The 26,558-nt window shown below is 43.6% G+C and overlaps 2 protein-coding genes and 1 non-coding gene across 4 annotated transcripts in view; 1 reads left to right on the forward strand and 2 right to left on the reverse strand.

The window, feature by feature from the left end:
* Pi4ka (phosphatidylinositol 4-kinase alpha) overlaps positions 1-26,558 on the reverse strand; it is a 126,461-nt gene that overhangs the window by 39,779 nt on the left and 60,124 nt on the right. Inside the window, exons 19-22 of the mRNA XM_029470740.1 lie at positions 3,838-3,946; positions 3,283-3,419; positions 3,000-3,133; positions 2,037-2,119 (exon numbers count right to left, since the gene is read on the reverse strand). Of these exons, the coding sequence (XP_029326600.1) occupies positions 2,037-2,119; positions 3,000-3,133; positions 3,283-3,419; positions 3,838-3,946 (463 nt within the window). The remainder of the gene's footprint in view (positions 1-2,036; positions 2,120-2,999; positions 3,134-3,282; positions 3,420-3,837; positions 3,947-26,558) is intronic.
* On the forward strand, positions 9,712-23,051 carry Serpind1 (serpin family D member 1). 2 transcript variants are annotated; one of them, XM_021184694.2, is made up of 5 exons: positions 9,712-9,811; positions 14,711-15,555; positions 19,171-19,444; positions 21,804-21,948; positions 22,334-23,051. In XM_021184694.2, exons 2-5 carry the CDS (start codon positions 14,730-14,732, stop codon positions 22,523-22,525), a joined length of 1,437 nt encoding a protein of 478 aa, XP_021040353.1. In that variant the 5' UTR covers positions 9,712-9,811; positions 14,711-14,729; the 3' UTR covers positions 22,526-23,051. The 2 variants fall into 2 exon arrangements, with proteins under 2 accessions (XP_021040353.1, XP_021040354.1); XM_021184695.2 differs by having other exon boundaries at positions 9,729-9,811; positions 14,585-15,555.
* On the reverse strand, positions 21,328-21,434 carry LOC115029682. The gene has a single exon (XR_003835231.1). It is a non-coding gene; the product is annotated as a U6 spliceosomal RNA (small nuclear RNA).

Raw genomic sequence — 26,558 nt, forward strand, 5'->3', positions numbered from 1 at the left:
GGCTGTCCTGGAACTCACTTTGTAGACCAGGCTGGCCTCGAACTCAGAAATCCGCCTGCCTCTGCCTCCCAAGTGCTGGGATTAAAGGCGTGTGCATCCATGCCCGGCTAAGTCTCCCTATTTTTGTTCTACATTTTATACTAAACTTGACTCTTTTTAGAACATCATTATGATTCATACCATTTATAATGTCAACTCATTTCAATTAAGCAAAGTTACAAAAAAACACTATTTACATTCAACAAGCAACAGAAAGATGCTTCAGATCCATAAGTGACTATCTAAGGAGCCTTGGTTCTTTTTAGCAGGAGAGACCAGTGTCTGGATACTAGCCTGCTGCTTGTACACAGAAAGTGAACTGTTTTGGGTCTTTGCAGACTGACAAAATCAGAAGAATGTGTTTTTAAAATTAAATTAAATTTCTTTTTCTGGTTCTGAGAATTGCATCTAGGGTCCCATACATGCCCTCTATCATTGAATTACATCCCCATAACCTCCCTTTGTGTATGAGTTCTGTATGCTTGTCTGTATACCTGTGTGGGATGCACATGGAGACACCAGAGAAGGACACTGGGTATTTTTTCCTATCACTATTTATCTAAGTTTTCAGAAGGTTCTCTGCTAAAGCCAAAGCTTGCCTCTTTGTTAGGATGTTGCTGTTTGGTTAGGATGTTTGGGTTAGGACGTTGCCGTTTTTGTTAGGACGGCTGGCCAGGGAAAGCTTGGATCCAGCTGGCACACAGCCATTTTCAGCTTTTACAAGAGTGTTGGGAATTCTTGCTGGGTCTTCACAGCAAACACCCTTACCTACTGAGAAATCTTTCCAGCCCTCTTTCTGCTTTTTTGAATCTCTAAGTTAATCAGGTTTGCCCTGAATTTGCAATTATCCTGCTTCAGCCTCCCAAGGAGCCTGGATACCTACCCAGCCATTTGACATCATCTCGAGTATCCTGCTCTGTCTTTGAACACCGTATGTAGTTGAGATGACCCTGAACTTCTGATCCTCCTGCCTCCACAACCAAGGGCTTGGGTAACAGCGAATACTAGTACACCAGGAACTGAACACAGGGTCTTAGGCCCACAGGGAAGCACCCTACCCACTCAACAATAACCCAGGCTACCCTGGATTATTTAAAAAAAAAATTAAAAAAAGGAGCCGGGCAATCGTAGCGCATGCCTTTAATCCCAGTACTTGGGAAGGCAGAGCAGATTTCTGAGTTCAAGGCCAGCCTGGTCTCCAGAGTGAGTTCCAGGACAGCCAGGGCTACACAGGGAAACCTTGTCTCAAAAAACAAAAGAAAACAAAACAACAACAAAACAAAGGTCTTTAGAGGGCTGGAGCGATGGCTCAGTGGTTAATAGCACTTAACAGCGCTGCCTGCTCTTCTAGAGGACCTAGGTTCCACTCCCAGCACCCATATGGCAGCTCACAACTGTCTGTAACTTCAGTTCCAGGGGATCCAACACCCTCAAACAGACAGACATGCAGGCAAAATAGGTTATAAAATAAAAATAAATCATTTTTAAAAGGAAAAAAGTATTTTACATTTATTATTTATTCTGCGTGCACATGTGCACTTGTATTTCACAGTGCAGGTGGATTTTAAGTGTCAGAAGACAATTTTGGGGGGGGGGTGTTTCGAGACAGGGTTTCTCTGGAACTCACTTTGTAGACCAGGCTGGCCTTGAACTCAGAAATCTGCCTGCCTTTGCCTCCCGAGGGCTGGGATTAAAGGCGTGCGCCACCACGCCCGGCAAGTGTCAGAAGACAATTTATAGAGTCAGTTCTCTCCTTCTACCACAGAGGTCCCAGGGATCAAACTTAGGCTGACAGGCACAAGTACTTTTCTCTGCTGAGCCATCTTGATGTACTACCTTGCCTTATTTTTAAGGTTATATATTTTATGAAGATACTTTCAATGGAGTATGTAACATCATAAAACTATTTTCTCTATGTGACAGAAAATAGGAAATATTCTTTTCTTTTTCCTACTCAAGCTCAATTTATCATGAAAGTACTGTAATAATGAGCTTACCAGATTTGTCTTTTTGAATAGCTTTATCCTCAAAGTAGCAGAACATTACCTGGAAGCGATCGGGATCTGTAGAACGCAGTACCCTAACAAAGAGAGCAGCATTGAACACACTTTACAAACATGTAACTCTCCCTTTCCCATCAGAGACCCGCCACTGTTCTGAACTGGTTTGGCTTACAGGATACCATCTCTGCTGTTTATAGGAGCACACACTCATTTGGAGTTTCTACAGGCTGATGTATTACCATTTAGTAATAAAGTCCTATCTCCTTCAACCCACAGAGAGGTTAAATGAACCAAGGCTTTTTCTTTTTTCTTTCTTTGGTTTTCTGAGACAGCCTTTCTCTGTATAGCTCTGGAACTCACTGTGTAGACCAGGCTGGCCTAGAACTCACAGAGGTCCACTTGCCTCTGCCTCCTGAGTTCTGGGATTAAAGTCATATGCTACCATGCCCACCTTGAGACCTGCATTCGGGATTTCTTTACCTTTGGCATATTCTGGGCCATTCTTGGGGTTTTGATTGCATGTGTATATGTCTGTATGCTGTGTGAGTGGGTGCCTGCTGAGGCCAGAGTTAGAGGGGACTGTAAACTGCCTTATGCGGGTGCTGGAAATCATGGCAAGTCCTCAGAATCACTGTGCCATCTGTCCAGCTCCTTCTTCATTTTTGTGAGTCATGGTTTCATGTAGCTTAGGCTGGTCTCAAACTTATACCAATCCTTCTGTCTTGGCTTCTCCAGTGTGACACATCACACACACACACACGTATGTACATGGGTACGTAGTTCTGGCTGTCCACCTGCCTCTGCCTACCAACTGCTGGGATTAAAGGACCCCTTCCCCTCCCCCTGCCACCAACAGTTGTTTGCTTTCTAAATGCTTGTAGTTCTTGGGAGGAGTTGAAAAAGTCCCACATCTATCAACATTCGCTTCAATGTGTGTGGAGGTGAAGGCTCGTGTACCTCATGTACTCCAGCCGATACACAGACAAGAGATAGGTAGACATGGCAAAGTCCAGCTTGTTGATGAGGGCAGACACCTCAGGAGGAGGATCTAGCAAGTTGATGATGGTACTTCGGAGCTCACTCAGTTCAGCCTGGAGGGAAAGAAATACTCAAGAGGTTCATGATGGTGCCTTTCCAGTAGCAAGGAAGCCTAATGGTTAGCAACATATAAGGCCATGAAAAGGATCTGTTCTAATTTTTTTTCTGGACAGATTAACAAGAGTGAGAAGAGAACCCGTACAGGGGTGACCGTATCATTTTTCATAGCTGAATTGTACTGGAGGACTGATCGCAGAGGCTCTTTGCTGGGAAAGGTAAGCAGAGGTGACTTGGTAGCTATTTCACAGACTCCCTCATACCACTCTTCCGGCCAGAGTCCTGTAAGAGAGAGGGGTGAAAGATAAGAGCTGAGTATACAGGTCAGTAGGCCACCTGACCAATGAGTGAGGCCATTTACTCAGCACAGGGTAGATGGGATGAGAGAGAGAGGAGAGAGGAGAGAGGATGACTATATGAGAACATAGAGTACCTAGTTCAAGAAATCTTACGTATTGACTGGCAATTTCTAGAGTCCTGGGTTTCCTAAGACAAGTGTCCCCCATAATGAGACGCAGAAACAAATCTGCTGTCTAATTTTTGTATAAGATGTAGCATCCCCATTGGGAATGTAATGTTTATAAGTTCCTGTAGCTACATTTGGGCTCAGAACAAATGTACCCAGACTCTGGCGTTGTTGAGTCTGACCTTAGCTGTTTCTTGTACACTCAGCATTCCTCGGGGAGACACCACTCCTTACCTGAGCCTTCCACAGCAAATCCCATTAGCACAGAGTAGAGCCAGAAATCCCGGAAAAGCTTCTGTAGCCTAGGTTTAGCTTCTTTGATGGGTGGCAATCGTCGGGTGAGCTGATGTGGGAAGGGAGAAAGGTTATTTGCTAGTAAAACTCCACTATACTAAGTGTAAAATCAAGCACACATTCTCCAAGAGCCCCATCCCAGACCTGGCCAGTCAGAATGGGTGCAAATAGGCACAGGGAGCATTGGCTGGCACTTCTCCATCATTCTGCCCACCATCAGCCTCATTCTCTTACTGGCTATACAGATTGAGTAATGTGGACCAGGCACCATGGTTGGACTTCAAAGGACCTTCTGTCTAACTGGGAGGAAAACATTTACAATGGGGGCAGAGTCCTGGAAATGCTGTTATGCGTCTCCAGAAGCCTAGCCAGGCAGAGGACAGAGGACAGCACTAATTGCTATAAGAAACCTCAAGTCACAAGGCTGGGACTGGGAGGGCCTTCAGAGACAGTACCATAGACCAGCTGGCCTCAAACTCACAGAGATTTGACTGTGTCTGCTTCCTGAGTGCTGGGATTAAAGGTGTGTGCCACCACCACCACCTGGCAGACTGAGCAATATTATGGACAGAGTGAAGAAGCACCTTTCAAATCTTTTTCAGTACATGACTTTTTAAAACAGTAATCTTGGGCAGAATCTCAACATGTAGTAAAAGCAAACTAGTTTGAGTGCAGGAATGAGAAGTCAAAATCCCTAAATCCTTGCTTGAGAGAACAGTCTGCCTGCTTGAAAAGCACACCATTGCATGGCAGTTACATAAATGGTTATACTTGTACAAACCACTCCACTGAGCACATTGGTCTTCATAGAACTCCTGAGGACATAGCTCCCACAGGTACTGGTCTGGAGCTAAGTGGCCCAAGACAGAAGCTCTGGCCTCTCCTTTAGAGCTGCCAGGGTACTGAGAGGGTTGGCTTAGGATGGACTTCGGATGTTCTAAGGAGTTGGGGAGTGCAATAGTAGATGGAGTGACAGGGCAGAAAGCTCAGTGTTCCATAGGACACTAGCCACCAAGGACAAATGACAAAGTGCTTGCAGTTTGGAGAGTGGCCAAGGGTGACAAGCTTGAGTAGCTGTGTGACTGAGGATGGTGATAGGTGAACCTAAGATGAGGTTCTAAGAGGCAGGTAGAGGCCCAAATAGGGTTCCAGATAGGAGACATCAAGGTGAATGTTGCTAAGAGGGTCTGGTGGTAGGTAAATCTCTCTCTCTGTGAGTTCAAGGCCAGCCTGGTCTATACAGTGAGTTCTGAACCAGCCAGGACATAGTGAGACCTTGTCTCCAAACAAATAAACAAATAGACAAAACGAAACAAATCAAATCTTCAAGTGGCAGAGAACCCCAACACTGTTTTGACAGGTGAGAGATAGTTACTAAACTTTCTGTGGTTTGGGATCCTTCTCTTCACCCTGGGACCTCCTGGCTCCCTCCTAAGGACTGGGGTGGAGAGTAAGTCATAGGCTACGCCTATTCTCTTACTCCTCCTGTCCATCAGTTATTACCGCAGCTAAAACTACTCTAGTGCCTAGAAAGGGTAAATGGGGGTGGCTTCAGGAAAGGAAGAAGCAAGCAGTTCTCTGATACATTCTAAGACAAGGCAGCTGTGGCAGCTTAGTGCAGGGTAACAGTCTCATGGGATGGAAGGAGCTGGAAGGGCTCCTAAGGACAGGCAAGAGCTACTTATGGACAGTAGGACAGCAGTCCTGCTTATGCTTAAAAAGAAATCAGAGGGGGCTGGTGAGATGGCTCAGCTGGTAAGAGCACTGACTGCTCTTCTGAAGGTCCTGAGTTCAAATCCCAGTAATCACATGGTGGTTCACAACCACCGGCAATGAGATCTGATGCCTTCTTCTGGCGCATCTGAAGACAGCTACAGTGTACTTATGTATAATAATAAATCTTTGGGTGGACCAGAGCGAGCAGAGGGCTTAAATTCAATTCCCAACAACCACATGAAGGTTCACAACCATCTGTACAGCTACAGTATACTAATATATATAAAATAAATAAATCTTAAAAAAAAAAGAAAAAAGAAATCAGAGTCCTAGGCTAAGTGGAAGTGACTGAGCAAGGAATCTGGAGTCATGACAGAAAAATGCAAAGGCTGGATGGATCCCTTCCAGGTGCTTCTACTATCTGTGTTTCTCATATCAGTCTCTACAGGAGGGCTGGCTGGGATTACAGCTGTGTGATTCAATTCCAGAGGCTGAACTTGGATCCTCAGGCTTGAGGAGATAGTGACTACTCACTAAGATACTCCCTTCCCACTTTCTAAACAAAAGCTTAGGGGCAGGAGAAGTAGCTCTGAACTTAAGAGCAGTTACTGCTCTCTTCCTTCCAAAGGAGCTGGGTTTGATTTCCAGCACCATATGGCAGCTAGCATTTATTAACTCTAGTTTTGGGAGGAATCTGAGGTCCTCTTCTGGCCTCCATGAGTATTGCATGCATAGGTGTATACACATACACACACACACAACACACAGGCGGCAAACACCCACACAGGGTCTCACTAAATAGAACAGGCAGCCTTGAGAACTGTGGGCATTGCCTCTTGAGTGCTGGGATTATTAAGCACTACATCTGGCTCTAAAGGCCATTTTTGAAGAATACAGAGAAATCTGACTGATCAGATGTTTGCTGTACAGACTGTGGTCTCCCAGAGCTTGAGCACAGATGCCACAATAGGAATGCAAGTCCAGTGCACAGGGTTGGTTATTGCCATGTCTTCTCATCTAGGCATATATATTTAATTAAACAGACACAGGGAAACAGTAACTTCTGTGTTAAGTGATTTGCAATGAATAGTTCTTAGTTCAACTCTGCAAGTACTCCGTAACCTCAAAGTAAGCTGTGATACATACATTGATACAGCAACAACAACCCCGATAAGAGCGGAGAAGAGCATGTGAACCTTCATGTGGTTGTTGGGAATTGAATTGAAGCACTCTGCTCGCACTGGTCCACCCAGAGATTTATTACTATACATAAGTACACTGTAGCTGTCTTCAGACGAGCTAGAAGAGGGCGTCAGAACCAGAGTTTATCTGAGACGCCATTCGGTTTATGCTGGGGTTTAGAACATACATAACCCACCTTTATGTGGTAAACAGATTTAAATGTCAAGGTGCGAGAAGTGTTGAAACCTAAGTTTTGGTTTTTAATGTTTTTTCCCCCTTTCTTTTCAATAATCGGTTATAGGGCCAGAAACTAGAGCTGTAGGCAATACCTCTGATTTCTGGTTTAAATGAATAAGGCTGGAACTGTAGCTCAGCTGGGCTGGTACTTGTGTATCACCTGTGAGGCCCTGGGATTAGGGGTCAATCCCTGATACTGTACTGGGGAGTAGTGTCCCATGCCTGTAACCCTAGAGTTTAGTGGAAGCAGAAGGATCTTGGCTACACTGTGTCACATGAGATCCTGTGTGTGTGTGTGTGTGTGTGTGTGTGTGTGTGTGTGTGTGTGTGTGAGAGAGAGAGAGAGAGAGAGAGAGAGAGAGAGAGAGAGAGAGAGCGCCAGTCAGGATTCTTGCCAAGCATTTATAAAACAAAGAGGAAAACAATAACAAAAATATTGAAAACAAAACAAAAACAAAAATAACGTGATGGAATAGGGGGTTTCGGGGGAGGGGTGGGTAGCGGGGGGAACCAGGAAAGGGGATAACATTTGAAATGTAAATAAAGAAAATACCCAATAAAAAACAAAAACAAAAACAAATTTCAATTCAACCCAATTCTAGCCAAGAAGTCAGTTACATACTTTTGAGTGGGACGGGTGTCCTTTTCTGTGCCTCCCTACCCTCGGTGATGGCAGTGTTTGGTGAGGTGGAGTGGTCTTGCTGGAGGAGTGATGATACTGGAGGCAGGCTTTGAGAGTTTAAAAAACTGCCATTTTGAGTTTGGTCTGTTTTCTGTTTGTAGTTCAAGATGTGAACTCTCAATAACTCCAGCCACAGCTGTTGCTTCCTGCCATGAGTAGATCTTATCCCTCCTGTACTGTAAATTCAGATAAATTCTTCTTTCTATTGTTTTGGCCATGGTGTTTATCACAGCAATAGAAAGTAGCACAGAATGGAGCTGTGCCTCCTGCCTGGTTTTCTCTGTGAACATGTACACACAGGTTCAGTAACTGCGAATGGGTAACATTTCTGGGCATTTACTGTGTGTTGGTCACTACTCTGAGTTCAGTTTTACAGCTCCCTTACATAACAAGCATATTTTAAAAATTATTTTTTAAATTCTATTTTCAAAATTATGTGCATCTGTGAGCATTTCTGCATTTGAGTGCAGGTGCTCTTGAAGGCCAGAGGCAGCAGAGCCCCTCAAGTTGGAATTTCAAGCAGTCATGAGTCACTTGATATGGTACTGGGAATTGAGCCTGAGTACTCTGCCAGAGCAGTAGTTTGAGTCATCTGTGGTGTCTGAATAAGAGGCTCATAGAGGCTCATATGTGTGAAAACTTGGTCCCTAGCTGTGGAACTGTTTGGGAAGGATTAGGAGGTGTGTATTTTGGGTAGGGTTTGACATTTCAAAAGACTTGGCTCACTCCTAGTGTGCCCTTGCCTCCAGCTTGTAGTTCATGTGAGCTCTTGAAGTTCCTGTGGTCATGCCTTCACTCTACCATCACAGACTCTAACCCTTTGCAAACTTAAGTCCTATTAACCCTTTCTCCTGTAACATACCACAGCAAAAGTACCTAACATACTACATCCAGCACTTTTTCTTTACAGGAGAGAATGCTAACTATAGTTTCAGTCAAGGTGCTCAATATGGTTTCCTAAGACAGAAATGTGACATCCAAGTGACACCCACATACTGCTCTGCAAGGAAGATGCACCAAAGAGAAACAGCATTTAAGTACCAAGGGCTCAGAGCCTGCTAGTGCTGAAGCTGCAAAGCAGTCCCTAATAGACTGGAGAGTCTCTCTGAGCAACTCGATGCTGCTCCTGGTAGAAATGTATGTGGAGTTAACACACACACACACACACACACACACACACACACACACACACACACACACACACATTCTCTTCCTCCCTCTCTCTCACTTATACACACATATATGCACACATACTCTCTCATACAAACACACACACACTCTCTCACACACTCTCACACTCTCTCTCACACACACATTCTCTTTCAGACACACACACGCACAAAGACACATATATACACTCTCACACAGACACCATTTAGTACAATATAATCCAAAGATATATTAATTTGGTAACTATATGCTGAGGAATGACAGTAAAAACAACATTTTAAAAGTTTTTGAGGGCAAGACATAGTGGTACATGCCTTCAATTTCAACCCTCAGGAGGCAGAGACAGGCAGATCTCTTGTGAGTTCAAAGCCAGTCTGGTCTACATAGTGACAGCCAGGGCTACACTGAGAAACCCGTCTTGAAAACGAACAAACAAACAAACAACTCAAAAGGTTTACACCAATTTATGCATTTCCTAAATCACCAACCTTAACTTTCCCCTTCCCCTTTCAATGAGGAAAAAGCTTTCCGTGAACTTAAGGTAACTCCACCTATAGTGTAGCAGTCAGCCTTCACACAGACGGAGACCCAGCAGGGGAAGACATGGCTCCCAGGACACTGAACAGTGCCTCAGGTATGCATAACTTCAGCAAGATGTCCTGAACAAGATGGTGCAGACATGCTGATACAGATAGGAACACTCAACACCTCAGCCACACAGAACTGTGGTTTGGAAGTAGCTTGTCCTAAGAAGTGATCAAAGTGAGCTGAAAGGGCTCTGCTGACAAAGCTACTTGCGTGGTGTTTGAGTTAGGACATATTTGCTTTGGAAAACACACAACGGCCCAGCACCAAAGTTCACATTGGAACCTGCTGCTGACCTTCTCTGGCTTCATCTCTGCCACACCACTGCTCAGAGGTACAGAGGTAAGTTTGGTTTCTAACATTTTTTGCCAATTATAAATTTTTATTTTTAATGCTTAGAGCTAAACAATTGGTTCCTTTATTGAGAAAAGAATATATTATTTAAAAAATTTAGTTTAATATTCTTTAAAATTTAGTTTAATATTTAGTTTAATATTAATATTGGTACAACTGACAAAAATGGAATTGAATTTTAAGAGACAAGATTATTATACCTTTGATACTTTATACTGGAAACTGGGATGGCAGCACAAGGTTGAAATTCCAGCACTTGCAGCCCCTGGGTATCTATCACCCCAGGGCACAAAATCAATTTCTTTTCAAATTAGATAATTGTCTAGTGATTAAGAATGAGAATATTCTTGTTCTAGAGGAAGTTTCCACCTAAGCATTACTATTTAAAGGTTAGAGGAATGTAAGAGATCTAACCTCAAAATGCCCAGAAAATGTGTACATGTTGATACATATACATGTACCCCCCCACATGCACCACATCACATCATACACACACACACACACACACAATACATGCACCCACACCACACCATACCACATCATACCACATCACATACACACACACCACATACCATACCACACACACACACACACACCACATCATACCACACACACACACACCACACATATACCACACCATACCACATCACATACACACACACCACATACCACACACACACACACATCACATCATACCACACCACATACCATACCACACACACACACACACATCACACCACACCACACACGCACACATACCACACCACACCACACACGCACACAACACTAAAGGGAACACAGTGGCTGCTCTGCTACTCTATACTTTCAATTCTTTTGTAAGTTTGAAGTTATTTTAACATAAAAAGGTTTCCCTTCCTGCTTGTTCTGTTGGGATCTGGAGAGATCACAGCAGGAAATGGTGTTCTTTATGACACATATACAAAAAGGCCAACTCCAATCCATGCAACTCTCAAGAATACACTATATGATGCTCCCATGAAAACAACATTTGGATGAATATCTTAAAATTATAGCATTTCAATTCAAAGACAGCAACTTGAACGCATATACAACTTACAGGTATTTTTAAATGCCTTAATTTTTTTTTAATGAAACTGATGAGCAAAATAGAAAGATTTATCTGTCAGATCTCTAATTTTCAATGCATAAAATAACTACATTTTTCCTTTCTCTAAGAAGAGAATAATGAAAACTATGGCTTATGCCTTTTGGACATACCTTCAGGAACAGGGTATATGATGCTTACCCTTCAGAACCGAACCAACCCAACCCAATCCAACCCAACCCAACCCAACCAAACCAGACTGTGTTTGGAGTTCCAGGATTAGATGAAGAACATCTTTACTATTTGGGCTCAGACTAGTCTCTTTGAGCCTACATTAATTCAAGCTGGCTTTTCTTTTGTTCTTTAACATTATTGTAACTACTGTTTTAGCTAAGGATACTTTTAACTGTAATCATAAAAAGGCTTCCATTAAGTTGCTTCTGTTCTTCCTTTTTCTTTTCATAAAGATGTATTTTCTTTTTATTTGTGCATATGCACTTGTCTGTTCAAGTATGCACCACACTGTACAGACTGCCAGAAGGGTACAAAACTCCTTGGAGCTGGAGTTACAGATGGCTGAGCCACCCACCTGGAGGGCTAGGACCTGAACTCTCGTTCCTCTGAAAATCAGGAAGTACTAACTGCTGAGCCCCCTCTCTAGCCCACTTAATGTCAATGATATCCATGCCTGATTTTATCTTGAAACTAGTTCTATTTACATTAGATACTGTTTCCAGAAATTGTTCCACATGTGTAGATTATGTAGCCACGAGTCTCAGCAAAGTGCTGAGGAGGATCGGGCTGATTCACAGTCAGAAAGCATGTGACTCTTTTTCTAAAATAAGCACTTCAGCAGTCCCCCAGCCAGCTGTAGATGTACCTCAGCTGGGAGAGCGTCCTCCTAGCACTGACAGCCCTGTCTCATTGCAGCACTGTACAGTATAGGTATGGTGATATCGGTCTACAAATAAGGAGGTATAAGCAAAAGGGTCAGAAACTTAAGGTCAGCCTTGGTACACAAGATTTTCAGCTAGCCTGAGATGCACAGTGTCTTTTTAAAAAGTCCCTCAGTTATGATTAAAACAATGCTGTGGCCAGGAGGTGGTGGTACACACCTTTAATCCCAGCACTTGGGAGGTAGAGGAAGGCTGATCTCTACAAGTTTGAGACCAGCCTGGTCTAAAGAGCCAGTTCCAGGACACCCTTGGCTGTTCAGAAACCTTGTCTCAAAAAAATCAGAACAAGGGCTGGCGAGATGGCTCAACGGGTAAGAGCACTGACTGCTCTTCTGAAGGTCCCAAGTTCAAATCACAGCAACCACATGGTGGATCACAACCACCCGTAATGAGATCTGATGCCCTCTTCTGGTGCATCTGAAGACAGCTACAGTGTATAATAATAAATAAATCTTTGGGTCTGAGCGAGCGGAGTTGACCAGAGCTAGCAGAGATCGTAAAAATTCAATTCCCAACAACCACATGAAGGCTCACAACCATCTGTACAGCTATGGTGTACTCACATACATTAAATAAAAAAAATAAAATCTTTTAAAAAAAACAAAACAAACAAAAAATAAACAAACAAAAAACAAAGCTGGGAATGCTAATTTTAACCACATTATAGGGACAGTTCCTAAGGACAAAGGCTGGTAAAGCTGTTCCCCAAGTGTGAGCAGTTTGAGTGTCCTGGCACTCTAAGGCAAGCAGCATGAGACTAGGGATCTGGGGACTTAACCAACCTACTACTCATCATCTACCGTCCCTCAATCCCGACATCTGGGTGAGTCTAGTTAATATTTATCTATATTCCTGGATCAAACCACTGCCATCTCTTAGTAGTTGCAAAGGAAGGCCACATCTCATGATAGATTAAAATGGCAGTAGATTTTCAAATAGAGCATCTGCAAAGCTAGTCCCTAAACTGTCTACAGGCCTAGCACGTCTGAATACTTTATCAGGAGCCAGCAACCCTTACTGAATATAGACTGGCAACAGATATTCTAAATCAAGAAATGGTCACAGGCACAAAATAGACTTCTTTTTTTTCCTAGAAGATATACCTAGCTGCTGAGACAGGGAAGCAACAAGAGAGGTCATCTACCTCTTTAGAAATTGAGAGACTGGAAGAGCAAATCAAAGCCACTGGGCAGAAAATCTGGATTTAATAAGTTATCAAGGTCTCCTCAGAAACAAGGCAAGGGATGAGCAGATAAAGACAAGAACAGGGTCTACATAAAATACCTTGCTCGTCTACAGCCTCTGACATCACTCTCCTGCAGACCCTGATTGCACAGTGAGATTGAAAACAGGAAGTAGAAAAGGTTTTCTTTCTCCTGACAGCAAAGTTCTCTCTACAGTCCCTAATAGCCCCTGGGACTGCAGGAGAGACACAGGACCCCAGCCATACTCCTTTCTCTGTGAGTCCTAAGGAAGTCTTATCAAGTTCCAAATCCTAAACAAATTAATCCAAACGACTGCACAGAGTACAGCAGTCTTTACAATATGTTTCTAGAAGGCTGGCTCATGTTCGTTCATAACACCTCCTCTCACAGGTGAGCAGGAGTTTGGTAAGGCTCAGTCCATCTACTGGAAACTCCTCCTGCCTCAGGCATTCACTCTAGCCCAGCTCTTAGGAAACCTCTGTAACTCTCTGGACACCTCTCCCTTTCCCTGCCCCCAAATCATGGCAGCACTGTTTAGAAAGCTCTTGATCCTGGAAAGTTCTCCCTGCCTGTCCCATGAGTCTGTGTACTTCAGCAGGCAAACCTCAGTGCCTCCAGTACTAGGCCTGCTTTCTAGAGACAGGTGATGATGTTGGTGAATGAATGAAAAAGAGGCTCTAGGAATCGCCTAGGCCCCTCCTTTACATCAGTAACGGAGGCAGTGTCAGATCAGTGAACTGGCTCACCAGGGAAGGTGCTTCTTGTGCAAACCTGAGTTTCATCTCCACAATTCATATAAAGGTGGAATAAGCAACTTCACCCAACCATCTGACTGTGGCATGCATGTTTACATGTGTGTGCACACACTACACACACACACACACACACACACACACACAGAGACGTAAATAAATAATAAAAAAATTGCGCTGCTGAGATGGCTCAGCAGGTACAGGTGCCTGGGACTCACATGGTAGGACAGTGAGTTCTACCAGTTGTCCTGTGACTTCCACACACACAGCATGGCAAGTCTGTCCACCTCCATAAATAAATAAATACAAAAAATCTAAAACTTTTTTTAAAAGAATAAATTTTCATCTAGGGCAGTGGTTCTCAACCTGTGGGTCACCCAGATAACCTGAATATCAGATATTTACAATTTATAACAGCAAATTTATAGTTATAAGGTAGCAACAAAATATATATATATGGGGGGGGGTTGGAATTGTGTCCCCCTCTCGCCCAGGGTTTCTTTGTGTAGCCCTGGCTGCCCTAGAACTCGCTTTGTAGGCTAGGCTGGCCTTGAATTCACAGAGATCCACCTGCCTCTGCCTCCCGAATGCTGGGATTAAAGGAGCACAACCCCTGCCTGGCTGCAATGAACTAATCTTATGGTTGGGTCACCACAGCATGAGGAACTGTATTAAGGGGTTGCAGCATTAGGAAGGTTGAGAACCACTGCTCCAGGGGCTCATAGATTCCAGGAGATGTATGAAACTTACAAAACACTAGTTGTCTATTTATTTTTTATCAGATAGCTGGTGTGAGCATTGGTGCTGTGAAGGCTTCTTGCTGTGTTAAGAGAATCTGCTGTCTGCACATTCCAGTGGGGTGGTGTCAGCCAGGCTCCCTGCCATTCCCTGTTGTCTGTTTTTTACAGCAGCTTTAGCTCTGCAGAAATGAAACATCCGCTCTGCACTCTTCTTTCTCTCATCACATTTATGTGTATTGGGAGCAAAGGCCTTGCTGAGCAGCTAACTAATGAAAACCTGACCACGTCCTTCCTCCCTGCTAACTTCCACAAAGAAAACACAGTCACCAATGACTGGATTCCAGAGGGGGAAGAGTATGAGGACTACCTGGACCTGGAGAAGCTGCTTGGTGAAGATGACGACTACATTTATATCATTGATGCCGTTTCCCCGACAGACTCAGAATCAAGTGCTGGCAACATCCTGCAGCTTTTCCAAGGCAAGAGCCGGATCCAGCGTCTTAATATCCTCAATGCAAAGTTTGCCTTCAACCTTTACCGAGTCCTGAAGGACCAGGCTACCACTTCTGATAACCTCTTCATAGCACCTGTTGGCATTTCTACTGCCATGGGGATGATCTCCTTAGGTCTGAGGGGAGAGACCCATGAAGAAGTACACTCAGTTCTACACTTCAGAGACTTTGTCAATGCTAGCAGCAAGTACGAGGTTACCACCATTCACAATCTCTTTCGAAAGCTGACCCATCGTCTATTCAGGAGGAATTTTGGGTACACACTTCGGTCAGTTAATGGCCTTTATATTCAGAAGCAGTTTCCCATACGGGAGGACTTCAAAGCTGCTATGAGAGAGTTTTACTTTGCTGAGGCCCAGGAGGCTAACTTCCCAGATCCTGCCTTCATATCAAAGGCAAACAACCACATTCTGAAACTCACCAAGGGCCTTATAAAAGAAGCTCTGGAGAATATAGATCCTGCTACTCAGATGCTGATTCTGAACTGCATCTACTTCAAAGGTAGGAAGCAGCTTTATGATTCTCAAAGGAAACTCACAGTACAAGAAGACAACACTTAGAACTGTACTGAGGTGGTAATTTATGAAGGAAAATAAGACACTAGGTTAATTCAGGGACAGGGAAAAACATGATGAGGTGGTAGCTACTAAGCCCTATTATTTTACACTCACTTGATCTCCATCTGGTGGGCATCATGTATTAGAGTTATCAGAATCCGTGTTTTACAGATGAATTCACAAAAGCATAGAGGTAACATGCCCCAAGGGTAAAGACTGCTCAGGCTGGCTCTCAGTAAGCTATCCTTAGTGATTTATTAATTAGAAGAGATAATACAAGCTCCCCTTTTAGATTTGGCTAGTATGGGTTAGGGTTTCTTCATTTCCCTACCCAATTATTGGTGAGTAAGAATATGGGTCAAAAGCTAAAGAAATAGGTCTGAAACTGTTCAGGGACAGTAAGTGTTAGAAATACAACTTCTTCCCAGGGCGTGTGTGTTTGTGTGTGTGTGTATGTGTGTGTGTGTGTGTGTGTAGCCTTGTTTAGCCTAAAGCCTGCTATGTAGACCAGGCTGGCTTGCTCATAGGAAAGGCATGAGCCACCACAGCCAGCTTTCTCAGGGTACTTACACATTCATGGGAGGTAGGAAATATACCGTTAATTCTGTTCCTTTTATTACTATCTTTTCCATTGAGGCAGTCAGTTCTCTCTTTCTATAATGTAGGTCTCTCTGTGACGGAACCCAAACTGGCAGAAATGGCAGCAGGCATCTTTACCTGCTAAGTCATCTCTCTGCTCCTAAATAATTACTTCTTCATTAACTCTTACAGGCCAGGTATAAGAGCACTTTTAAAGAAATTATTATCTCCCACCCAATATATATGAGTACGTGCATGTGTATACCTATCTATCCACTGAGACCCAATTCAAAACTTATTTTTTTCTTTTTAAATATTTATTTCATGTATGTGAGTACACTGTCACTGTCTTCAGACACACAAGAAAGCACTGGATCCCATTACAGATGGCTGTGAGCCACCATGTGGTTGCTGGGAATTGAACTCAGGACCTTTGGAGGAGCAGCCAATGCTCTTAACCACTGAGCCATCTCTCCAACCCTCAAAACTTATTTTTTAAAAAAGGTCTTGCTATGTAACCCAGGCTGACCCACAACTCAAGATGCTCTTGATATAGCCTCCTACAATGCTGGGACTATCCAGGCAAAGTCTAGACCTCTGATTGGAATCTGATCAAAGTAGACTTCCATCTTATTTAAGCCATAGGGCAGCACTGGAATGGCTCAGCATCAGAGCTAACAGCAGACTCGACGGCACATTTGTCATCACTGACTGAGTTCAGGAAACCAGCCAGGGAAGGGCTGCTGGGAAGCCAATACAGCTTGTTGTCTGCCTCAGTGTTGTGAAGTGATGAGAAGAATAAGGACTTCCTCATGGCTGCTTCTTGCAGAGGTGAGGTTAGAACCTCTCCTGATTTGTCAATGTACTACATATAACTCCCAGCTCTGCAAAACTGGCATCCCATCAAGCTGGGCTGCTAAGTAGTACTAGAGAGACCAAGACTTCACTGGGCTTGAGTGCTGAGATCTGACCTCCAGACGTCCTTCCAGAGCTGGACACAGCACTAAAGTTTCAATGAGGCTAACAGCTAAATCTCTCACAAGCCTGTGACCATAGATAAACATATTTGATATTTATGATGAAAATATAATTTTCTGGTACATGGCTTTAATCCCAGCACTCAGAAGTGGGCGGATCTCTGACTCTGTGGTCCAACCTGGTCTACAGAGTGAATTCCAGAACAGCCAGAGTTACAGAGAGAAACCCTGTCTCAAAAAAACATTACTGGTTCTAAGTACCAGTTTTTGGAACTGAGCAAACAAGAGTTGAAGATCTGGCTTCCCTCTTCTTGTGTGATGCTGGGAAACTTATTTGACAACTCTTATAGAAAGCATAAGACCTACTCCAATGGGGGTGTAGAGAGAACTGAGAGACGGTGGTGATCCGCATTTGGCCATATTGTTGCAAGCAATAGGAGCACAATGACCTTGACAGAGTGAATATAATATAGTATAGTATGATAGGAACTATGTATGCTATTGCTAGTAGCTTTTACTTTCATAAGTAATTATCCTATGCTTGGGAATGGCTTCAGAACAGGCTGGTGGGGGCACCACCATAGCCTTCAGTCTAACAGTTTGCTAACTGCCACAGCCTCTACATTAATTAGTCACACTTGAAATTGTAAACAGAGACTCTTTCTGTCAGCACTGGAGTAGGTGTAATATAGAACAAAGCAGACATGATCCTATCATCTTGTGATAATCACGATACACTGAGGTAAAAGAGTACCTTTCCTCACTGTGTTAGATAACTCACTTGACTCAGTGTTGGGAATCAGAAGGGTACATCTTTTTGTTTGTTTGTTTGTGACAAGGTCTGACTGTGTAGCCCTGGCTGTCCTAGAACTCACTCGTTAGACCAGGCTGGCCTCAAACTCTCAGAGATCTGCTTGCCTCTGCCCCCAGAGTGCTGGGATTAAAGGTGTGCACCACCAAACCTAGCTGAGAAGGATGCATTTTAAAAGTTAGAAAATTCTGTAAGTACGATTTTGGTTTCTAATTCCCAAATCTCTGTTCCTAATTTAACTCTGTGTTGTAATTTCTTTGTTAGAGCAGCTTCATATCACTGCTGGAAGAGCAATGATTTCCAGTGGTTCTGAGGTACACATCTGCTGGCACCTGCGACTATTGCAACTTGAGCTGGCATATAGCTGGGAGGGCCTAGGAATGCTGTTAAAGTCCCTATAAGCACAGATAGTTCTCATACTATAGCAATGAGCAGGCCAGAGCTGTCTGGTGTCTGACTTCCTCTAAAGATCTCCATTTTTTCCATCTCAGCTGCTCTACATATCAGACAAAACTTTGAACAAGTTAACTTTAACTTTCCTGTGTCTTTGCCACCTATGGATAAAAATTAAAATTATCTATTTTATAGTTTCTAGGAGCTGAAAAATGAGATGACACAAGAAAGGTGCCTGACACATGGCCTGTTGGTTACCAACTTTATTAATGATGAGTATTTTAGAGCTAAGATTTATTCCTAAATGATATCTCTATACCCAGCCAACATGGAAGATCCTGAGGATACTACTATGTCAGATAAGCGTCCTGCCAAATGCTAGAAAATCACAGTGTGAGACCCTAAAGGGCTACTCGCTTTACAAATAACTAGACAGGGACAAATGATAGTGTCAGAATCTAATCCATAAGACCTTGTAGTCTACCGGCCTTTAATCCCAGCACTCGGGAGGCAGAGGCAGGCGGATGTCTGAGTTCGAGGCCAGCCTGGTCTACAAAGTGAGTGCCAGGACAGCCAGGGCTACACAGAGAAACCCTGTCTCGAAAAACAAACAAACAAAAAAAACAAAAACAAAAACAAAACAAAAACAAAAACAAAAAAAGACCTTGTAGTCTTTTGAATTTCTCTTGTTAAGATTTTGGGGTTGGTCCTAGAGAGCCCTCTATGGCAAATGTTCGAGAGCTAAGACTATATTCTAAAAGGACATTCTTCCACCTGTCTGCTCCTTCTGACTTTACAGGAACTTGGGTGAATAAATTCCCAGTAGAAATGACGCACAACCACAACTTCCGGCTGAATGAGAGAGAAGTAGTCAAAGTCTCCATGATGCAAACTAAAGGGAATTTCCTTGCGGCAAATGACCAGGAGCTAGACTGTGACATTCTCCAGCTGGAGTATGTAGGGGGCATCAGCATGCTTATTGTAGTTCCACGGAAGCTATCGGGGATGAAGACTCTTGAAGCACAGCTTACACCCCAGGTAGTGGAGAGATGGCAAAAAAGCATGACAAACAGGTACTTCAGGTCATCTGTTCCTTTGCTTTCTAAGGGCTGGGGTACCTAGGAGTTCTAAAGCCATGACCAATCTCTGCCTTTCTTTTCTTTTCCTCTCCTTTCTTCTCCCTCCCCTCTCCTCTGTCCTCTCCTCTCCCTTCCCCGCCCTTCCTTTCCTTTCCTTTGAGTCAGGATCTCACTCTGTAGCCCAGATGGCCTAGAGCTCATTATGTAGTCAGATGGCCTCAAACCTGCCGTGATCCTCCTCCCTCATCAGCCTTCCAAGGGCCAGGGTAACATGTGTGGGCCACCCTACCAATTTGTTGTTTGCTCGTTTTTTAAAAAAAGGGGAAGCAAAAAACAAACAAAAAACCAAGAAATGCAACATAAGCTATGCCTGTTTATTTCAGTCTAAATTTCTTGTTCAATGAGTGCACTGATGAGAAAGACATCTCCACAGAGCTGTTTCAGGAGGTAGGGTCAGGTAGCTTTGGGTCATCTTAGGAATAGCCTCAGTCTGCTATACTATACTTTGTGGCTCTGAGCCCCAGTTTAGTCAACTCCAGGGTGAGGTCCATCACATTACCTATCAGGACTCAGGGTGAGAAATAAACAGAGCAGGTGTGTTGACTGCCTCCACTGTCAGGCCCTTACTCTCAGTGCCTGGAATCTAAGAGGCTTCCAGAAAAGATTAGTTGTCTCCTTCCCTGCCTGGAAATCCCAACAAGACTTGTCACTCATGATTTCCCTTGATTATTATTTATTACTTAGTGTTGAACCTGTTGATACTAAATATCTGCCGGAGTTATTATTGGACCACTGCAGAAAGAATAGAGAAAAGGGATACATTTCTGTTTTACTAGATACTTACTGGTTAGACTCAAAATGAGAAGTGAAATCTATTGACAAGAAATAAAAAAAAAGTACAACAAAACTGAACATACTGCTGGGTACAGCAGTACACACCTGTGACCCCAGCACTGGAGAAGCTGGGGTGGGAGGTCATGAGGGCAGGGTCAACCTAGGAAGAGTAAGACCCTGTTTCACAAAAACAAAACACAGGCCAACGAGATGGATCAGCAGGTAAAGGTGCTTACTGCCAAGCTGACTACCTGAGTTCAATCCCCAAGACCCACAGGATGGAAGGAAAGAACAGACACCTGAAAGCTATCCTCTATGCACACACCATATACCTTGGGCAATATACATGCATAAAATATGTAAATAAATGAATAAGTATAATAAAAATTAAGATAAAATAACCCCCCTAACATATAAAACCTTAAAAGCAGACTCTTGGAGGAAGGTAAATTTCTCTACATATTATGCTATTCCACCCTGTAGATTCCTGTCTCAAACGTCCCCCTGGACTGCCCGTCTCCTTGCTTGCCTGCTCTGTTTATTTCTCACCCTGAGTCCTGATAGGTACTGCGATTGACCTCACCCTGGGGTTGATTGAACTGGGGCTCAGAGCCACAAAGTATAGTATAGCAGACTGAGGCTATTCCTAATATGACTCAAAGCTTCCTGTCACTCCCTACCTTCTGAACTCATAAACTGGTCTTATCTTCTCACCAGTGACGTCCTCTCTGGAGTCAGTAAGGCCACGCCAACTCTGACTTCTATTCCTAGTCCAGCATATTCTTTCCATTTCCCTCACCCTCTTCATCTCTGTGGACTCCCAGCAATAGGAGCCTGACCTGCTTCTAGGCAGGTCCATAGTTTACCCTTTCTGGTTGGTTCTGTCTAGCATCTTTCCTCTTTCTCTCCCTTGGCCCCTTCTTTCCCTCCAGTCAGATCCAAGACCGTCATACTCCTTACATATAAGATCGCCTAACATTTACATACACCCCCATGCATATTTTCCTCAAAGACTGTAAATCATCTCTGCCTCACTTTTTTTTTTAAATATGGAACACTTCACAAATTTGTGTGTCATCCATGCACAGGGGCCATGCTAATCTTCTCTGTATCGTTCCAATTTTAGTATATGTGCTCCCAAAGTGAGCACTGCCTCACTTCTTATAATAATACTATATGAACACCTGATCAACAGTTGTTCCATTTCCTGTTTACAGAGTGAGGAGAGTGAGAACTCTGCACATGCTCAGTCAGATGCAGTTTTCCCTGGTGCTGAGAACCATGGCTGATGAAACTCACTGATCTAAGGGCTAACTGTAACTGGACTCACAGTGGGTGTTTTCTTTACAAAACCCTCAATGGACAGTACCAGTATATAAGTCTTTTTTTTTTTCAGTATATAAGTCTTAAACACAAAAAAAATGCATGTCAATTTTATAGTAAATGCAAAATTAGTAGGAAAACTGTAATTATTTTGTCATTTGTATCCATAAAATTGGCTCCCTTCTTCTCCAACTAGAACTCGAGAGGTACTTCTGCCAAAGTTTAAGCTTGAGAAGAATTACAACCTGGTGGAGGTTCTTAAGTCCATGGGAATCACAAAGCTCTTCAACAAGAATGGCAATATGTCAGGCATCTCAGACCAGAGGATCGCCATTGACCTGGTATGTCTCTCTCTCCTGTGCTAGCCCCAACACTTTGCCTTGCACTGGTGCTATCTCTTTCCCCAACCTTCTGCTGGGGCCTGTGATCCAGACTTTAAGGATACAGGGGGCTGGGTGGCTATTTTAGCTCCCATGGCCTCTCAGACTATGGCCATGGCCAAAGGTTAATGTAGTTCTAATGTGCAAAGGTAAGAATGTGTATGTAACACACTCTAAGCTCAGAGATCAGTTACAGATCGTTTGACTAGGCATGATTTGTCTCATGGAAGGTCTCTGGAGCTGTTCTCTGATAATGAGTCTTTATCAGATACTCAATCTCACTCCACCCCCTCCTCTCTGTGACAACCTATCCAACCTGACGCTTTTCCTTTCTAATTTTAAACAGTTCAAGCACCAAAGTACCATCACAGTGAATGAAGAGGGTACCCAAGCTGCAGCTGTAACTACAGTGGGGTTCATGCCGCTGTCTACCCAAGTCCGATTCACTGTTGACCGTCCCTTCCTGTTCCTAGTGTATGAGCACCGAACCAGCTGTCTGCTCTTCATGGGAAAAGTGACCAACCCTGCCAAGTCTTAATGGCAGTGGTCTGGGCACCTGATGTAGTTTGGGGACACTCTGTATTCCTGTTTTCATTCTAACAAAGAGGACAGAGCTATTTTGCTATGATAATCTCTGTGGTTTATGATAATAATCTGAACAGCAAACAGTGCCATTAAGTGCACAGATGTTAATGCAACTAATGGTTGTACAAGCTATTCCCTAGAGGTCCTAGACACACAGACTGCCTCAGCCCCCACACCTCTGTCCCTAAGAGAATGGGCAGAGTGGAGCTGACACTTTTTCCTCAGGTAGCCTCCTCAGCCTTTATTCGTCAACGGCCTCTGCTCAGCCAGGCCCCTCCAGACAAAAGGTACTGAGGAACTTGCACCCCTTCCAGGGAGGATGTCCAAGTAGCACCGTTCCTGCCCAGTGGGAAAGCAATCCCAACATGTCTGAGATGTTCAGACTTTTAAATTCATGTAAATATCTCCTCTTCTGCTGTGTGTACATAGGACTACATATTCTATCCTAGAGATAAATAAACAACCATATTTACCATGTATCTGTTATAATTCTCTCTTTTTTATTTTTTATATACATATTTTTATTATTTTTAACTTATGTGTGTGTATAGGTGCTTCTATAGGCCAAGAGTGTCAGATCCCCTTGGAGCTGAATTACAGGCCATTGCAAGCTGCCTGATGTGGGCGCTGGGAATTGAACTCAGACCCCCTGGAAGAGCTCTTAACCCCTGAGCCATATCTCCAGCCCCACCCCACTTTTAAAGAAAGGGTTTCACTATGTAGCTTTGGAACTTGCTAGGTAAATCAAGCTGGCCTTGAACCTACCAAGCTAGGTAGACTGGCTGGCCCTCATACTTGAGGGTCTTGTAGGGAGTCTTAGTTACAGAGGACTCTGACCACATGAAGCAATACTAGCAATGGGAACATCTGAAAGGAGTGTGCTACTTGCCAGTGCAATGCAGATATAGACAGCACTGTATGTATGCTGCCACTGGTTTTGGAAGTACACACTATCGTCACCACACTATCGTCAGAAAGTCAGTAATTGGGCAAGACCTGGATCCAATGGCAGGCAGTCCTGCTCCAGGGCCTGTGCTCTTGGCTGACTTTGCTTACACCAGCACTCTGCTAGGAAAAGACAGTACAGGACCAAGGCAGGACTTCCCTGTTACATCTTTCCAGCTTCCTGGTGAAGCCTGATACTGATGACGACCTATCACCTTTTTCCCCATTTTTTTCCTCCCTTCAAATTGTTTTAACAGTGTTCTTTTCTGGTGTTTGCTCTATATATTTTATCGTGTTGGTAATTTCTCTTGTTTCTTACATTCCTAAATGTAGTTATTTCAAAACTGTGCCCTAAAAAGTTGTACGGGCATGTGTTATATCCCTGTGATCTCAGTTATTCTGGAGGTTGAGGTTAGGAGGACTGGTTGAGCCTGGACTATATAGTGAAATCATTCCAGATATTCAGCCCTTTGCTGTGTGTCCCTTTTTCTACTCTGTACCTCAGCTGCAGCTAGCCTAGGCTGCAGCCAGATCAGGTTCTCTAGGCTCCTGCACAGGACAGGACTCTCTGGTCCCCATGCTTTCTACTCACTCACATCTACTTGGCATACCTGCGATGCCCTCTTAAAGACATTATCCTACCATTTCTCAAAGCAGTAGAGGATTAGTTCACAGTACAGGCTCTGAGCTGAGCTGCCTAGGCTCAAGCCGGATGCCTTGTAGCCATGACGTGTTGAGTAGGTTCTGTATCTTGCTGTCCTCATTTGTATGATGGAGATAAAGCAATAGCAGTCTTGCAGAGTTGCTATGATGATTTAATGCCCGAAAAAGCTCTAGATCAGGGGCTCAGTTCAGCAAGAGATAGGTATTTATTTATTTTAATCTAAGAAATATCTACCAATGTGTTCCTAACTTAGAAGTCCTGGATAGTTTTTCATGGAACACATTGTGAACACAGATGTATTTCTATGGAAAAGAAGTTTAAAGCTTACAGAAATGTCTATGACCTAGAAAAGGTTATAACCTGTCTAAGGCCACAAACCCACCAGGGACAGAGATAAACCTGTGCTGAGTGGGACATAAGAATACTTCTGGGAAGTGGCCCAGGTCAATAAGCTGCTATGGATGAGCCTAACAACTGAGTGGACGAGGTCTAAGTGTCAGACACCTTTAATATGCTTAGGCTATCTAGCAACAAAAGCAAGGAAGAAATAAGCTACAAAGTTAGAAGATAAGGATCAGCTACCTGAGCAGGAAGAAGTCTCACAGAGTGCATGGCCCAGCTTCACAGCAGCTCATTTTAGCTTCAGGTTACTGAGATGCATTAAGAACAAGAACCAAGCTTTCTGCCCCAAATCTACCCGCCCTTTTGAATCATTAACAGTCCAAAACAGAGAATATCTTTGTCTTTGAAAAATGAAGCAAAACAAACAACAATAAAAAGTACAAAATTCTAAATATTAAAAACAAACCAAAACAACCCTCCTCCCCCACACCTTTGGAAATCAGTTTTTCTCAGAAGGTACAAGAGGTCACTAAAAAGCAAATGCAGAGGCCCATGATCCTTTGGCTCTCTGTTGAGCAACTAGGTCAAATATTTGTTTCCTCCCCTGTAATATAATCATTAACTTTTGTTAAAAAATACAATAATCCTGGGAATCCCCCACCCACCCCTGAGTGTGCAGAACTGTTCCTTTGCCATTAAGTGTGTGCCTGGCTTCCTGGCTATGTGTGTCCCTCTTCTCCCAGTACTACGCTTAAATCTACATTAAAATCTTTTTCTTAACTAATAATAATATTCACTCTATTCATACAAAGAACAAAGATTTTGATTTTGGGGAGTGTTTGTTCTGAGATGTCATTCATCACAGTATTGCCTATAGTGACCCTGTACAGGGACAAATAGCTACAAGTTCACCCTTGGCCTTTAGAACCCTAAAGCCTGAGTGTTCCCAAGCAACTTCACTATCACTGCCAGTCTCACAGAGCAAAACATCTCTGGCATATTTCTTGAATGAACTTATACACTCTAAGTGAGCACAAACAGACACACCTGAAAGTTCACAGGCAGGGAGGCCATTGAGGGGACATATGAGAACAGAGCATGACACATACATATGAAGGTGCCACCATCAAAATCATTACTTTGTTGTTGTTTTGTTTTGTTGGTTTTTCGAGACAGGGTTTCTCTGTCTAGCCCTGGCTGTCCTGGAACTCACTTTGTAGACCAGGCTGGCCTCGAACTCAGAAATCAGTTTGCCTCTGCCTCCCGAGTGCTGAGATTAAAGGCATGCACCACCACACCCGGCTCCCAAAATCATTGCTTTGTATGCTAATCTAAAAAATTAATTTTATGTGAAGCCTAAACCAGTCATGTCCTGTACTAGGCAAGACTTCCAATGGAGTAATTGGGATACTAATCTAGTCACAAAACCTTCAGCCTACAATTGTCCTGCCTACACGATGAGTAGGGGTAAAGATGGAGCAGGACTTGAGGAAGTGGCCAACTAATGACCAGCCAACTTGAGACCAAACAAGAGGGAGCCCGCCCCCCTGACTGTTAACGATATTCTGCTGTATTTGCTGACATGAGCCTAGGATAACAATCATTAGAGAGGCTTCACCTAGCAACTGATAGAAACTGATGCAGAGGCCCACAGCCAAACATTAGGCTAGACTTGGGGAATCCTGTGGAAGAGGGGGAGGAAGGATTGTAGGAAACCATAAGAAAACCTACAGAATCAACTAACCTGGGTCCATAGGACTCACAGAGACTAAGCTGCCAACCAGAGCATGCAGGGGACTGACTTAGGCGCTCTGCACATATGTGACTGTTGTGTAGCTTGGTTTTCATGTGAGACTTCTGACAGCAGGGTAGGGCTGACTCTGTTGCCTGCCTTTGGGACTTTTCCCACTACTGAGCTGCCTCAACTAGCCTCAATTATTGCACCATAACAAGCCACTGCTGGCTGATATCCGACGGAGGCCTTCCATTTTCTGAAGAGAAAGGGAGGAGGAGTGGGGGGGGGAGGGGAGGTGGG

Source organism: Mus caroli, chromosome 16 (genome assembly GCF_900094665.2).
Source record: "Mus caroli chromosome 16, CAROLI_EIJ_v1.1, whole genome shotgun sequence".
In the NCBI taxonomy this organism is placed as follows: domain Eukaryota; kingdom Metazoa; phylum Chordata; class Mammalia; order Rodentia; family Muridae; genus Mus; species Mus caroli.